Source organism: Bufo bufo, chromosome 3 (assembly GCF_905171765.1).
Source record: "Bufo bufo chromosome 3, aBufBuf1.1, whole genome shotgun sequence".
In the NCBI taxonomy this organism is placed as follows: Eukaryota; Metazoa; Chordata; class Amphibia; order Anura; family Bufonidae; genus Bufo; species Bufo bufo.
In genome coordinates, this window is record NC_053391.1 from 97,469,695 (window position 1) to 97,487,173 (window position 17,479).

At 43.4% G+C, this 17,479-nt stretch overlaps 1 protein-coding gene across 3 annotated transcripts in view; it reads right to left on the reverse strand.

Moving 5' to 3' along the window:
• Positions 1–17,479, reverse strand: part of ABR (ABR activator of RhoGEF and GTPase) — a 381,876-nt gene that overhangs the window by 152,567 nt on the left and 211,830 nt on the right. For all 3 annotated transcript variants that reach the window (XM_040423381.1, XM_040423382.1, XM_040423383.1), the window contains one exon: positions 10,718–10,822. In XM_040423381.1, coding sequence (XP_040279315.1) covers positions 10,718–10,822 — 105 coding nt within the window. The remainder of the gene's footprint in view (positions 1–10,717; positions 10,823–17,479) is intronic.

The following is a 17,479-nucleotide window of genomic DNA, read 5'->3' on the forward strand; positions in this document are numbered from 1 at the left end:
TGTGAATGTCCTTCTGGCAGACAGTGGCAGGTTCTTTGATGACGGATTGTATTACTTCTGTACTTCTATACTGATCGGCCAGAACAACATCTGCCTCACATTGTGTCAAGAACGACTCCACAAGACCTCTGAAGGTGTCCTGCGGTATCTGGCACCAAGATGTTAGCAGCAGATCCTTTAAAGGGCTTGTCTCACTTAAGCAAATAGCATTTATTATGTAGAGAAAATTAATACAAGGCACTTACTAATGTATTGTGATTGTCCATATTGACTTTGCTGGCTGGATTCATTTTTCCATCACATTATACAGGTGCTTGCACACTATAGGAAAAAGCACTAGGCAAGGTGTCCTCCGACGGTCCCTACCTCCAGAGAGCAGCCAGCACTTTTTTCAATAGTGTGCAAGCACGGCCACCGCTGATGGATTGCAGGGTGGTTGTAACCATGGAAATGAGCAACGTATAATATGATAGAAAAATGAATCCATCCAGCAAAGGAAGCAATATGGACAATCCCAATACAATAGTAAGTGGCTTGCATTAGCTTCCTCTACATGATAAATGCCACTTGCTGAAGTGAAACAACCCCTATTAATCCAGTAAGGGTATGTTGGCATCTGTTGCATGCCTGATCTATCACAAATGTTAGCTGTCAGCCAGACAAAAAACCATGCAATGTTTTTTTTCTTGCCAAAAAGCCAACATTTATGCTGGAAGCCAGCTAGATCACCACTGGACCCCATTCTAGTGAATGGGGGAACCGGTGGTGAACTGTAGATCCCGTGGATCTGGCGAAAATCCAGCCGTCTGCTCTTTGTCGGAACAGCCTGCTGGATCCGCTGCTGCATAGGTGAACGTCCCCCAAGTTGTTGGGTACAGCGTCCATGGATCTGACTTGTTTTTTCAGAACATGCCACAGATACTTCTTCAGATTGAGATCTGGAGAAATAGGAGGCAACCAGCACCTAAAGCTCTTTGCCATGTTCCTCATACCATCCTAAATACAGGGTAGCCCGCCTCCAGCATGTTATAGAGCAGAACGAGCTGAGCAGACTGATATACAGTGCTCCCTCAGGATACAATATTTTCAACATACAGTGGGCTTTTCTGACCTATCTTAAGTTGAAACCAGACTCAACATACAATGTCTGAGACTCAGATCCAACCGATCAAGGCCACTTCTCTGGTGAAATAGCTGGATTAGATGCTAGTTATCTGTCTTAGTGATCCGCTTAGATATTTTTTTAAATCTTCAATCTCTCTCATCTTGGATGACATTTTGGAGCTTTGGAACCAATTACTCAACTTACAATGGTTGTCCTGGAACCAATTAATAATGTAACCTGAGGGACCACTGTACTTATGTGGTAAAAGATTCAGCAAAACTTATATTTCATTCATTTACATTGCTGCTCTATAACATGCTGGAGGCGGGCTACCCTGTATTAAGAATGGTATGAGGAACATAGCAAAGAGCCTAAGGTGCTGGGGTCCCATCAGTGATTGACAGCCTGCCCTCTAGGACTGTGTACACAGAGAGCTGTCAATCACTGACAGGACCGCCTCCTGGACTTCAACATACTGAATGAGCAGGAATTAAATGAATGAAATACAAGTTTTACTGAATCTTTTCCCATAAAACGATATAATCGATCTGTTCAGCATATCCTGCTCTATAACATGGGGCCTTCAGCTCAGACACCATGTTTAAGGCTCCATTCACACGTCTGCAAATGAGTCCGCATCCGTTCCGCAAATTTGCGGAACGGGTGCGGACCCATTCATTCTCTATGGGAACGGAATGGATGCGGACAGCACACAGTGTGCTGTCCGCATCCGCATTTGCGGAGCGCGGCCCCGATCTTCCAGTCCGCAGCTCCGCAAAAGATAGAACATGTCCTATTCTTGTCCGCAGCTGCAGGCAAGAATAGGCATGTTCCCTTTAATATAGGTGAGCAGTACTGTGGGTTCACAGATTTGTTGACACCTCACAGGTTTTAGTTTTTTTTTGTTTTGTTTTTTTGTTAATGTTCTTTCTTTTGTCCCTTACCCACTGTGACGTACAAGCTGAGCCCGCTCCACACACGGAGGCTGTTTTATACATCTAATACGTTCCTGCAACAGTTGAGATAACTCTGATTATAGCCTTTTACAGCAAGTACGTCATCTAAGAGGTAGGGGGCTCCTTTGTCTCCTGCATTGCAGGGTACCAAGTGTTTGTCATCACAGCTATGGGCATAATGAAGAACCTCGGCCAGCCATTGTTGTACTTCTATTAGAGGGGTTGTCCCACGAAAAATATTCTAGTTTTCAAACCAGCACCGGGATCTGAATTCTTTTGTATGTAATTCAAAATTTAACATAGCCACTGAGCTATTCAATAAAATGCATCTGTATAGCGCCACCTGCTGTTTGTTCTTTTTCTTATTTCTTTGTCCTGCTCACTGGGATGGCCGCACATGCTCAGTTTAATCCTTCAACTGCCTCCTAAGCTGTGATAGGGAGAGCTGAGACACACCCCCTGAGCTGTGATAGGGAGAGCTCCTGAGACACGCCCCCTGAGCTGTGATAGGGAGAGCTGAGACACGCCCCCTGAGCTGCAGCAGAAAAAACACTCCCCTTTAGCGGTCAGCTTGATATAAATCTAGCATAGAAACATAGAATGTGTCGGCAGATAAGAACCATTTGGCCCATCTCGGCGGCCCAATATACTGAATACTATGAATAGCCCCTGGCCATATCTTATATAAAGGATTAGTCCTGGGATGATCCCTTTAAAGAGGACCTTTCATCAGTTTAGCAAAAGTCTAATTAGGGTGTTACCTTATAGGGCGGCCCCCACTGATGCCATGGCTGATTTTTGTTCCAAAAGAACTCCCCGTTCATCCGCTGTGGCGGCCCGTTAATTTTGGCACCTTGTATTATAATGAGGAGTATCGCAACAATGAGGAGGAGACCAAGTCTCTCTCTGTGGGCGTCTCCTTCTCCCTGGCTGTGGCGCTGTCCAATCGCAGCGCAGAGCGTTGCTCTGCGCTGCGATTGGACAGCGTTACAGCCAGGGAGAAGGAGATGCCCATTGAGAAACCCTGGCATCTCCTCCTCCCTGTTCCGATGCTAGTAGTTAGCACACCGAGTAGTGAAAATACCGGAGGGCACAGCGGGTGAACGGAGCGGCGCCCAGGAATAATAGTAAGCACTATAGGATCCCTGCTTTATGCCCTACCTAATGTGCTACTTATCTTATAAAGTCTGGACCCATGAAAGGTCCTCTTTAAGATTAGGGCTTTAAATACAAAATTACTAATGAAAAAAAAAAAAGAAAAACATAATTGGTATCACCGTATCGAAAAATGTATGAACTACTAAAATTGCACGTTATTTATTCCACGCTGTAAATGGATAAAAAAATTTAAAAAAAACGCCTGAATTATTGCTTTTTTGTTAGGCTACTTTCACACTGGCGTTTCTGGGTCCGCTTGTGAGATCCGTTTCAGGGCTCTCACAAGCGGCCCAAAACGGATCAGTTCAGCCCCAATGCATTCTGAATGGATAAGGATCTGCTCAGAATGCATCAGTTTGCCTCCGTTCAGCCTCCATTCCGCTCTGGAGGCGGACACCAAAACACTGCTTGCAGCGTTTTGATGTCTGTCTGAAGAAACTGAGCCAAACGGATCCGTCCTGACTTACGATCTAAGGCCTCATGCACACGACCGTTGTGTGCATCCGCGGCCGTTGTTCCGTTTTCCGTTTTTTTTTCGCTGACCCATTGACTTTCAATAGGTCCGTGGAAAAATCGGAAAATGCACCGTTTGGCTTCCACGTCCGTGATCCGTTTTTCCAGTCCGTGAAAAAAATATGATGCACGGATGCACACAAGATAGTCATCCGTGTCCATGATCCGTGTCTGTTTTTCCTATCATTTTCAATGCAAACTTGACTTCGTTTTTTTTTTTTTCACTTTTCATGTCCGTGGATCCTTCAAAAAACAAGGAAGACCCACGGAAGAAAAAACGGACACGGATCACGGAACTCGTTTTTTGCGGACCGCAAAAAAAACGGTCGTGTGCATGAGGCCTAAGTCAATAGGGACGGATCCGTTTTTACTGACACAATATGGTGCAATTGAAAACGGATCCGCCTCCCATTGACTTTCAATGTAAGTCAAAACGGATCTGTTTGCATTATCATGAAAAAATTATTATTATTTTTTTGTTCATGGTAATGCAAATGGATCCATTCTGAACGGATACAAGCGTTTGCATTATAGGTCCGGATACGTCTGTGCAGATAGCAGACGGATCCGCACCTAAACGCAGGTGTGAAAGTAGCCTTACCTATTCCCACCCCTTCCCCCAATAAATTGAATGAACAAAATACAGTAATTAAAAATTCTCGTGTGTTTTTATGAATGGGTGTCTGAATATGGTGAAACAGGATTTTAATGGTTTACAAGTAGTAAAATAATACAAAAACTATAAAAATTTGATGTATTAGAATAAAGTTATCATAGAACATATACACCATGAATGCCATAAAAAATGAAGCCCAAACAACAATGGTGGAAATAAATCTAAATATATATACACACAGTACAGACCAAAAGTTTGGACACACCTTCTCATTCAAAGAGTTTTCTTGATTTTCATGACTATGAAAATTGTAGATTCACACTGAAGGCATCAAAACTATGAATTAACACATGTGGAATTATATACATAACAAACAAGTGTGAAACAACTGAAAATATGTCATATTCTAGGTTCTTCAAAGTAGCCACCTTTTGCTTTGATTACTGCTTTGCACACTCTTGGCATTCTCTTGATGAGCTTCAAGAGGTAGTCCCCTGAAATGGTTTTCACTTCACAGGTGTGCCCTGTCAGGTTTAATAAGTGGGATTTCTTGCCTTATAAATTGGGTTGGGACCATCAGTTGCGTTGAGGAGAAGTCAGGTGGATACACAGCTGATAGTCCTACTGAATAGACTGTTAGAATTTGTATTATGGCAAGAAAAAAGCAGCTAAGTAAAGAAAAACGAGTGGCCATCATTACTTTAAGAAATGAAGGTCAGTCAGTCAGCTGAAAAATTGGGAAAACTTTGAAAGTAAGGGCTATTTGACCATGAAGGAGAGTGATGGGGTGCTGCGCCAGATGACCTGGCCTCCACAGTCACCAGACCTGAACCCAATCGAGATGGTTTGGGGTGAGCTGGACCGCAGAGTGAAGGCAAAAGGGCCAACAAGTGCTAAGCATCTCTGGGAACTCCTTCAAGACTGTTGGAAGACCATTTCAGGGGACTACCTCTTGAAGCTCATCAAGAGAATGCCAAGAGTGTGCAAAGCAGTAATCAAAGCAAAAGGTGGCTACTTTGAAGAACCTAGAATATGACATATTTTCAGTTGTTTCACACTTGTTTGTTATGTATATAATTCCACATGTGTTAATTCATAGTTTTGATGCCTTCATAGTCATGAAAATAAAGAAAACTCTTTGAAGGAGAAGGTGTGTCCAAACTTTTGGTCTGTAATGTATATACGCACACACATACAGTGGGGCAAAAAAAGTATTTAGTCAGCCACCAATTGTGCAAGTTCTCCTTCTTAAAAAGATGAGAGAGGCCTGTAATTTTCAATTTTCATCATAGGTATATCTCAACTAAGAGATCTAATGCGAAAAAAATATATAGAAAATCACTCTCTGATTTTTTAAGAATTTATTTGCAAATTATGGTGGAAAATAAGTATTTGGTCAATAACAAAAGTTAATCTCAATACTTTGTTATATATCCTTTGTTGGCAATGACAGAGGTCAAACGTTTTCTGTAAGTCTTCACAAGGTTTTCACTCACTGTTGCTGGTATTTTGGCCCATTCCTCCATGCAGATCTCCTCTAGAGCAGTGATGTTTTGGGGCTGTCGCTGGGCAACACAGACTTTCAACTGCCTCCAAAGGTTTTCTATGGGGTTGAGATCTGGAGACTGGCTAGGTACTCCTTCGTTGCCCGGGCGGTGTGTTTGAGATCATTGTCATGCTAAAAGACCCAGCTACGTTTCATCTTCTTTTCAATAGTTTTTATTTCCATTTTCAATATACAAATAGGTACAGAATCCGGGGGTTACCGGAAGCTTTTACATTGTTTAAGACCTATTACAAACAGTGCTTCGGGGAAACATAAAAGCACAAAATCAACAAAGGAAACACAATTTACATAAAACTATTGCCTGATAAATAGCTGTGTTACAAATCAAAGAGGTGCCTGCCTACGCTAGCTCTAGAACAGATGCCAAAATGGAGGACTACCTAGCATCCCACGTCCATGGTATAACCTATCCAGTTTTACTTCGTAATATGCAAAATAACCGTGGAGCCCCAGTTATGGGTCTTCAACACAGTGAAAGCCAGATATCCCTCAAAGGAAGGAAAACCGAGCAAAGGGGTGTCCCCATGACAGATCCACCATATTAAGTGGCCCCTATGTCAAGATCCTGCTCTTTTACAAGCTTTAACGATGTGACGGGGAAGACCTACGCCAGTTATCCATCCACAGTTTTACTTAGTGGGACAGAGTAAGTTACGGGTAGGCGCATAAGGGGGACCGCGCCCAGGAGGCCCAGTGCGACTGAAATTTGGTAAAACCACCTTTCCCCAACGAGATAATCTTCTCATGTATATATATATTAAGAGCGGTGATTAAGTCACTAAGAGGCGGTACATCTGGAGTTTTCCATCTCCTCAGCAACACCAATTTTGCTGTGATACAAAATATACAAAGAAACTGCCTGTAAGAGGATGGCAGGAGATCGACTCCTACGAATAACAATACCAGTTGTGGATTCCAATTAATCTTAATGGGGAGTGTTCGGGTCAGCAAGTCACGACATGCTGACCAGTAACTTTGGGACATTGCCATAACACATGGTATAAAGTTCCCCTGCAACCGCACCCTCTCCAACAACAGTTAGAGACCGATGCATACATACGCGCCAACCTGTCAGGGGTATAATACCATCTGAGAACCGTCTTCAGCGCTGACTCGACAATCGATATACACGTCAAATGTTTGTTTATCATGCCGATAGCGTGTGTCCATTTTTTGCGTCTGAAAACGGTTGACCCTGATCTGTCTCCCAAGCCATCATTGGGTGGGAGCGCTTAAACTGGGACGGGTGTAAGATTGCATTGTACAAAGGCTTTAGTCACTTTGAATTACCTGTGATATACACTCTCACTAGCCTATCCATTTTAACCCCTGTGGGGCGTAGACCCTGGATTAGGTGCCGGATCTGGAGGTATTTATAAAAGTCCCTCGCTGAGAGGAGAGAATTTTTCACACAGAGTGAAACGGTTGCAGTGTTCCTTGCTCCATTAGGTCCCCTACACAGTGAATGGAGTTCGATCGCCAGGATGACAGGTCAGAATGAGGCAAAAGAGACTGGATCAGTGAGAAGGGGATAGATGCAAGAGTGGGGGGGTTCATCTGCGTCCGCCAACGCATGGTACTTAGACCAAGCAGCAAGAGATGCTTTTACAGTTGGGCTAAGACCTTATGGCAGAGGGACGTGCCACGTTTCATCTTCAATGCCCTTGCTGATGGAAGGAGGTTTTCACTCAAAATCTCACGATACATGGCCCCATTCATTCTTTCCTTTACACAGATCAGTCACCCTGGTCCCTTTGCAGAAAAACAGCCCCAAAGCATGATGTTTCCACCCCCATGCTTCACAGTAGGTATGGTGTTCTTTGGCTGCAACTCAGCATTCTTTCTACTCCAAACACGACGAGTTGAGTTTTTACCAAAAAGTTCTACTTTCATCTGACCGTATGACAGTCTCCCAATGCTCTTCTGGATCATCCAAATGCTCTCTAGCAAACTTCAGACGGGCCCGGACATGTACTGGCTTAAGCAGGGGGACACGTCTGGCACTGCAGGATTTGAGTCCCTGGCGGTGTAGTGTGTTACTGATGGTAGCCTGTGTTACTTTGGTCCCAGCTCTCTGCTGGTCATTCACTACGTCCCCCCATGTGCTTCTGGGATTTTTGCTCACCGTTGTGATCATTTTGACCCCACGGGGTGAGATCTTGTGTGGAGCCCCAGATCGAGGGAGATTATCAGTGGTCTTGTATGTCTTCCATTTTCTAATAGTTGCCCCAACGGTTGATTTCTTCACACCAAGCTGCTTGCCTATTGCATATTCAGTCTTCCCAGCCTGGTGCAGGTCTACAATTTTGTTTCTGGTGTCCTTCGTCAGCTCTTTGGTCTTGGCCATAGTGGAGTTTGGAGTGTGACTGTTTGAGGTTGTGGGCAGGTGTCTTTTATACTGATAACAAGATCAAACAGGTGCCATTAATACATAACGAGTGGAGGACAAAGGAAAAGAAGAAGTTACAGGTCTGTGAGAGCCAGAAATCTTGCTTGTTTGTAGGTGACAAAATACTTATTTTACCGAGGAATTTACCAATTAATTCATTAGAAATCCTACAAGGTGATATTCCTTTCCCCCCATTCTGTCTCTCATAGTTGAAGTGTACCTATGATGAAAATTACAGGCCTCATCTTTTTACGTGGGAGAACTTGCACAATTGGTGGCTGTCTAAATACTTTTTTGCCCCACTGTAATTTATTTACACTTTTTTAAAAATGATATGGAACATTAAAAGGTGAAATTACAAAAAAAAGTCAACTCGCCACGCAAAAAAACTCAAAATTGTCACTGCCAAAAGTGGCTTGATACTGGTCGATACTTGGCTCCAATGGTCAACATCAGGATTAACAACGATTTCGACCTTTTAACCCCTAAGAGGTTATGGCCAATGACAACTGCGGCACCCAAGTGGTTTTACAAAGTAAGGGGAACCCATTGGCATCCTGAAGTAAACATGGGGTCCAGTAATTTGCTCTGGCAGCCAGAGTCTAAAAAAAGACACCGCACTCAGACATGAACGTAGGTCTGTCAGACTGTGATTGGCATTTATTTTATAGATTTCACCATTCATGAGCACATTGAACGGGAATTTTTTGTTTTAACTAAACCAATAATGACACAGCAATAAATAGGATGAATGCAACTCCGGGCGTAACAGCGCAGCAAATAGTCAGGCCTATTGACTGATTTATTGATCTGGCTCTCATGCTGTACTCATTCTCCATTTGTACAATTACAAGTACTCTTGACTAAAAGAAGAAACTAAAGTAATAATGTAAAAATGGCTGAAATAAATGAGTGCACTGAATGTCCACATCCACTAATACATTTGCTACAAGTCTTTTTAAAAGCTTTTCTATGTGTAGGAGAACTGCGTGGCTGCCCTATATACAAGAGGTAGATATAAGGAGCTGCAGGGGCAGTAGTCCCACCCAAGCGCTTGTGCTTGAGGGGACCCAACGGCCTATCTGCCACATAAGAGATCACCAGTAGTGCAAATGGCACATCGTAGGTGTTGGGGCCCTGTTAAAAATTTCATATTAGGGTCCAGGGGCTTTATGTAGCTGGAGCATACTTCACCAGTCAGAACACCGCACCAAAAAAATGCATGTGGTTTTAGCAACCCCCTAAAGGGGTTGGTCCATCTTGCACTTTGGGGGCATATCGCTAGGATATGCCCCCAATGTCTGATAGGTGCAGGTCTCACCACTGGGAGATATTTAGTACGGAGCCTGCACTGCACAGGCAGTACTGGAGGGCGCACTGCACATGGGCGGGCGGCCGCTCTCCATTCATTTCCATGGGACTGCCAAAAATAGACGAGCGCTTGCTCGGTCTATTTGCTAAGCCCCATAGAAGTGAATGGAGTGATGGCCACGCTTGCGCAGTGCACTTCGCATTCATTTCAATGAGACTTCCGAAAATAGCCGATCACGTTGCTCGGCTGTTTTTGGCACTCCCATAGAAATAAATGGAGGACGGCCACGCATTCGAAGTGTGCGCGTCTTCACTTTGCAGGATTCGTTCTAAAGACAGACCTATCAGACATTGGGGGCATATCCTAGTGAAATGCCCCCAAAGTACAACATGGGCCAGCCCCTTTAATGTAAATCTATTTATTTCGTAATTTATGTAATTCAGTTTTGCTGTGTGTTTTTCCTTTGCTGGAAGAAAACGCACCATAAACTTGGGTATGTTGCTGCAAAAACCACAAGTGCTTCTTTGCTGAAACAAAAATGCGGCACAGCCTAATGATACTTTCACACTCGCGTTTTGGCTTTCCGTTTGCGAGATCCGTTCAGGGCTCACACAAGCGGTCCAAAACGGTTCAGTTTGTATTCTAATGCATTCTGAATGGATAAGGATCCGCTCAGAATGCATCAGTTTGCCTCCGTTCGGTCTCCATTCCGCTCTGGAGGCGGACACCAAAACGCTGCCTGCAGCGTTTTGCTGTCCGCCTGACGAAGCGGAGACAAACGAATCCGTCCTGGCACACAATGTAAGTCAATGGGGACGGATCTGTTTCCTCTGACACCATCTGGCACAATAGAAAACCGTCATGGCTATAGAAGACAAAATACAACCGGATCCGTTCATGACGGATGCATGCGGATGTATTATTGTAACATATGTTATAGTTACACAATACAGTGAGTGGGCAGTTTTCAGATTTGGGGTTGGGAATTCACTTTTTCTCCAAGATGGGGATTTTGCCTTCCTGTGGATGAACACTGCACGATCATCGGACAGGGGACTTATTTCAGCTTTGCAAACTTATAACCATATGAAGATTACTTACCAACAGCAGTGCTTCCAGCTGGTTAATATAGATCTCCTCACTTGCCAGGACCCCAGACAGGACAAGTTTTCGCATTAACAGCCCTTTATCAGATTCGCTTTCTCCCTGTAAGAAGAGATCAAATATTTAGATTTGTGTGGTAGATTTATACACTTTACAAGTAATGGCCTATTCTCCGGATAGGCCATCACTATCTGATTGGCGAAGGTCTGGCACCCTGACGATCAACTATTCTGCAGTAGCTCTGGCTCTGGCACTGGACGCAGTGGGTCACTGCAGCGTTTTAGACGCCAGTCTTAATAAAAGCCCTGCGCTGGCAGTGGATCCGCCAGCCTCTCCATAACTTCGGCTCATCCAGCGCCAGTTCTAAATATAAGACAGATTCCTAGCTGTCTTACATTTAGACCATTTTCTACGCCTAAAACAGGCGTAGAAAATGATGAATGAGACGGGCCTGTTCCCTACCCTCACCACATTCACAATTTTAGACCTGGCGTGAGCGAGGTGAAGTCTCAGATAGAGGCGCAGCCATCTGTGCCATCAGTGGACAAGATCCGTGACCCATTCCAGACCCAACTGGAATGGGTCCGTGATTCGTCCATATGTTCTATTTTTTTGTGTTGCAGAAGCACGGAGAGAAACCCCAAGGAAGCACTCCATTGCACTCCGTGCCTCTGTTCGGCACTGCACCTTCCAGATTGCGGAAACATTCAAGTGAATAGGTCCGCATCCGTGAAGTGGGGTGCACATGGCCGCATATTGCAGACTGGCTGTTTGCGGCCCACAATACGGGCACAGCCGGAGGCATGATGCCTAAGGCTGAGACATTCTATTTGTGGCGTTGCATGTTACAGATCTATGACTAATGTATAGGTATTGTTCGCCAGTCATACGTTATGTGTGTGTGTTATTTCAGATATTCACTGGTATCAGAATCGGCTGTAATAAAGGAAAGGGTCAGTATACGAGACCTGAGAATCAGTGCACAAGTAGCCTGGGATTAGCTCTAATTTACCCTGAACATTGAAGGGTGCACGGCACACAGCGTGACCTGTCCGAAGAGTAAATGAGATAATGGTGCAAAACGTAATTCTACAAGTAGGTCAAACATACACAGCGAGACAGATGCCTTATGGCCCCTATACACAGGCTGATGCATAGACTGGAACCGAACTGTTAGTTCCTGATCACTGCGCAGAGATAATTTACATGCAGCAGTTATCTCCTCCCTATGGGGATAAGTGATCGCTACCGCAATAGCTCACCCTCCCATTGCTCCCTCATTGCTTGACGGCAGCAGATCACCATGTACGCATGCAATAATTTTAGGTGCTACTGGTGACCATTCGTTTTGCTCATTCATTGGGTGATTGGTGGCAAAAAAAACTAGGGGAATTATCAGGAACGACTGTCTGTACCAACGCTCATCCCTGATAATTGCCCTGATCCTCGGCCATTAGAAAGACTGATCTAAATTATAACTAAACTAAATAGAGATTCGATCAGTGTTCTGATGGCCGTCTATGGAGAGGTTACACTGCCCTCACACCAAACCACTTTGGGGAATGTTTCCTTATCTTATGCATTAGGAAAAGCGCTTACTTCTGGGGGGAGGGGCAGATACCAGACTTATAATGGGGTCCGACGTGTTCCCTTGTTGGGTCTATTGTTTATACAGATGAAATCTATGACCGAGGCTCAGAGACAGATGTGAACACTGCCTTAAGGCAGCTGTAGGGTATTTTTCTAACGCAGCAGGTGAAAATCCACAGTGTATAATGGCAGTAACAAAGTGAATAGGCTTTTGGGATTAAGGGTTTAGCTACATGGTGATCTTGGTTGAGCGACAACTATCATGCCAAAGGATTGCAGTGTAGCGGTGCTAGCAAAGAAATAAAAGGAGTCGCAGACCAACTTGCACGTCTGCTGAGACAAAAATCTAGGAGTGTCGTATTTTTTGTAATTCTGCATTTGCGGCACATATGCGAGTCACACTCGGACCCCATTAATTTCTATTCTAGCAGAGCTAAATTGTGATCCCGCTGTGATTCTTGGGCACAGCATCACCACGTAGCGCTAATATTCATTCACTCGTGCAGAACAAAAATCCACGAGGAAATGGACATGTAATGCAAATTTTACATCCACAGCAGGTCAATTCTTTCTGTGGATTTCCCTCTTTGCACTGAATAGGGTGAAATCCACAGCAAATCCATGTATAATCCATGTGGCTGTACCTCCAAGGGAATTTTTTTTCATGCATACTCAATTTTTCCAACCAATTAACAACATTTTCACTGGCTGTCGTTTGTCATTTACATATAGTAAATATTAGAAATAATGAGAGAGACTTGGGAACAGAATTTGGAAGTCTAGAAAAATTGGCATAAATCATTAGGCATAGGCCACACTTCTTTCTTTACGACCACTGTATCGCCTGCATATACTGTATGCACCAATAATTTGGGAAACAAAACAAATTTTTATACATTTTGTAAATTTACGACCTGTACTTAAAGGGTGTATGATGTATAGTACATCATATAGTATATGGCTATCTCCTAGGTCTCTATAATGCCTATACAAGTGTCAGACGTCAGTACAGGTAATTTTACTCCCTTACGCATTCTTTAGTCCAGAGCCTGTGAGGTCTGATCGTTCCCTGCTGCCCGCACTATTAACCCTGGCGTGGGCGGTAAGAACTGAAGAGCCTTCACAGTTAAGCTCCGGATCACAGCGGAAGCTTGACACTGAATGAAGCCGAGCTCCCGCTGTAAGGGCCAGTATCAGGGTTAACGCTAATGCCAGCCGCTTATCTTCCTAGATGCCGCAGCCCATAACAACCACAGCATCTAGGCACCTAGAATGATAGGGCTTCCTGTAGTCATTGGCCATGGTAACAAGGGGCCTAGTGAAGGCACCCAGGACTGCCGTGGCTGTATGTGCATCAAACACAGCCTAACAGACAGTATGTCACAGGTATAGTGACAGGCTATAAGGCAGTGGTATACAAGGTATACCAGTGCATCATAAAAGCAATTTTGGCTAGTGACAGAATAAAACAAAATTTAAAGGTTAATAAAGTTTATTTAGTAAACGTGCTAAAATACAAACTCGTGCGATATCACACTGTTTGCTGCAGGGTGGATTTGATTTAAATCACTAGTCAGTAAGGATTGATTTAAATCATAGTTTTGTACATAAAGACCAATTCTTCCTGGTATAACCTATAATATGCAAGTAGATGAAGATTTTTAGAATAACATCTTTTCATATTACAAAGAAAAAATTTTGGGAATTGAGTCAGCACAACCTGTATATAGGTGCAGATCACTATGGCGAAATACATATACAAACGAAGAATACAGATGTGATCGCACTCTATATCCATATTAGTTTGATTAGGTCGATTCTGCATTCATTCATAGGTTTGTAGAAGTTAGGATTAAGGTATTTTTCTCAACTCTGTTCATGTTATAACATTTCTGCTGTGAAGAAGAGGCATGTGATCTCTGCTGAGTCAAATTCAGTTTTGAGAACTGCAAAAGTAAACCAAGCATCTGTGATAATATCTTGTAGGCAGAGAAACTGCCCAATAATCTTACAAAAACCTCTGGAAGAGCATGACATTGTGAATGGATTAATGGAATTTATTTACCAAAAAAATTACACATATAGAAACATAGAAACAGAATGTGTCAGCAGATAAGAACCATTCGGCCCATCTAGTCTGCCCAATATACTGAATACTATGAATAGCCCCCGGCCCCATCTTATATGAAGGATGGCCTTATGCCTATCCCATGCATGCTTAACCCTTTCATGACCAAAGGTCATTGATGCCCCAGTGTCCAGGTCAAAATTTACAAATCTGACATGCGTCACTTTATGTGGTAATACACTGCTCAAAAAAATAAAGGGAACACTTAAACAACACAATGTAACTCCAAGTCAATCACACTTCTGTGAAATCAAACTGTCCACTTAGGAAGCAACACTGAGTGACAATCAATTTCACATGCTGTTGTGCAAATGGGATAGACAACAGGTGGAAATTATAGGCAATTAGCAAGACACCCCCAATAAAGGAGTGGTTCTACAGGTGGTAACCACAGATCACTTCTCAGTTCCTATGCTTCCTGGCTGATGTTTTGGTCACTTTTGAATGCTGGCGGTGCTTTCACTCTAGTGGTAGCATGAGACGGAGTCTACAACCCACACAAGTGGCTCAGGTAGTGCAGCTTATCCAGGATGGCACATCAATGCGAGCTGTGGCAAGAAGGTTTGCTGTGTCTGTCAGCGTAGTGTCCAGAGCATGGAGGCGCTACCAGGAGACAGGCCAGTACATCAGGAGACGTGGAGTAGGCCGTAGGAGGGCAACAACCCAGTAGCAGGACCGCTACCTCCGCCTTTGTGCAAGGAGGAACAGGAGGAGCACTGCCAGAGCCCTGCAAAATGACCTCCAGCAGGCCACAAATGTGCATGTGTCTGCTCAAATGGTCAGAAACAGACTCCATGAGGGTGATATGAGGGCCCAACGTCCACAGGTGGGGGTTGTGCTTACAGCCCAACACCGTGCAGGACGTTTGGCATTTGCCAGAGAACACCAAGATTGGCAAATTCGCCACTGTCGCCCTGTGCTCTTCACAGATGAAAGCAGGTTCACACTGAGCACATGTGACAGACGTGACAGAGTCTGGAGACGCCGTGGAGAACGTTCTGCTGCCTGCAACATCCTCCAGCATGACCGGTTTGGTATTGGGTCAGTAATGGTGTGGGGTGGCATTTCTTTGGAGGGCCGCACAGCCCTCCATGTGCTCGCCAGAGGTGGCCTGACTGCCATTAGGTACCGAGATGAGATCCTCAGACCCCTTGTGAGACCATATGCTGGTGCGGTCGGCCCTGGGTTCCTCCTAATGTAAGACAATGCTAGACCTCATGTGGCTGGAGTGTGTCAGCAGTTCCTGCAAGACGAAGGCATTGATGCTATGGACTGGTCCGCCCGTTCCCCAGACCTGAATCCAATTGAGCACATCTGGGACATCATGTCTCGCTCTATCCACCAACGTCACGTTGCACCACAGACTGTCCAGGAGTTGGCAGATGCTTTAGTCCAGGTCTGGGAGGAGATCCCTCAGGAGACCGTCTGCCACCTCATCAGGAGCATGCACAGGCGTTGTAGGGAGGTCATACAGGCACGTGGAGGCCACACACACTACTGAGCCTCATTTTGACTTGTTTTAAGGACATTACATCAAAGTTGGATCAGCCTGTAGTGTGTTTTTCCACTTTAATTTTGAGTGTGACTCCAAATCCAGACCTCCATGGGTTGAAAAATTTGATTTCCATTTTTAAATTTTTGTGTGATTTTGTTGTCAGCACATTCAACTATGTAAAGAACAAAGTATTTCAGAAGAATATTTAATTAACTAAGATCTAGGATGTTATTTTTGTGTTTCCTTTATTTTTTTGAGCAGTGTAGCTTTGGAACACTTTTACTTATTTAAGCCATTCTGAGATCGTTTTCGCGTGACACATTGTACTTCATGACAGTCATAAAATTGAGTCAATATATATCACCTTTATTTATGAAAAAATCCCAAATTTACCCCAAAATTTTAAAAATTAGCAATTTTCTAAATTTCAATTTCTCTGCTTCTAAAACAGAAAGCGATACCTCATAAAATATTTATTACATAACATTCCCCATATGTCTACTTTATGTTGGCATCATTTTGGAAATGTTATTTTGTTTTTTTAGGACGTTACAAGGCTTAGAAGTTTAGAAGCAATTCTTAAAATTTTTAAGAAAATTTCCAAAACCCACTTTTTAAAGGACCAGTTCAGGTCTGAAGTCACTTTGTGGGGCTTACATAGTGGAAAGTTTCTGGAAACCCCCCATAAATGACCCCATTGTAGAAACTACACCCCTCAAGTTACTTAAAACCAATTTTACAAACGTTATTAACCCTTTAGGTGTTCCACAAGAATTAAGGGTTAACAGCCAAACAAAACTCAATATTTATTACTCTGATTCTGCGGTTTACAGAAACACCCCACATATGGTCGTAAACTGATGTAAGGGTGCACGGCAGGGCGCAGAAGGAAAGGAACACCGTATGGTTTTTGGAAGGCAGATTTTGCTGGATTGGTTTTCTGAACGCCATATGTTTTTTATTTTTCTACCCATCGTCATGTGCAGGGGCTCGTTTGTTGCAGAAAGAGTTGAGCTTTTATTGGTACCATTCTTGGGTACATATGATTTTTTTGATCATTCATTATTACACTTTATGGGGCAAGGTGGCCAAAAAATGGGCTGTTTTGGAACATTATTTTTATTTTATTTTTACAGCGTTCATCTGAGGGGTTAGGTCATGTGAAAGTTTTATAGAGCAGATCGTTACGGACGTGGCAATACCCAATATGTATACTTTTTCTTATTTATTTAAGTTTTACACAATAATAGCATTTCTGAAACCAAAAAAATTATGTTTTAGTGTCTCCATAGTCTGAGAGCCATAGCTTTTTTATTTTTTGGGCGATTGTCTTAAATATGGGCTCATTTTTTGCGGGATGAGGTAATGGTACTATTTTGGGGTATATACGCCTTTTTGATCGCTTGGTGTTGCACTTTTTGTGATGTAAGGTGACAAAAATAGCTTATTTTTTTACACCGTTTTTATTTTTTATGGTGTTTATTGGATGGGGTTGATGATGTGATATATTTATATAGATGGTCGTTACGGACGCGGTGACACCTAA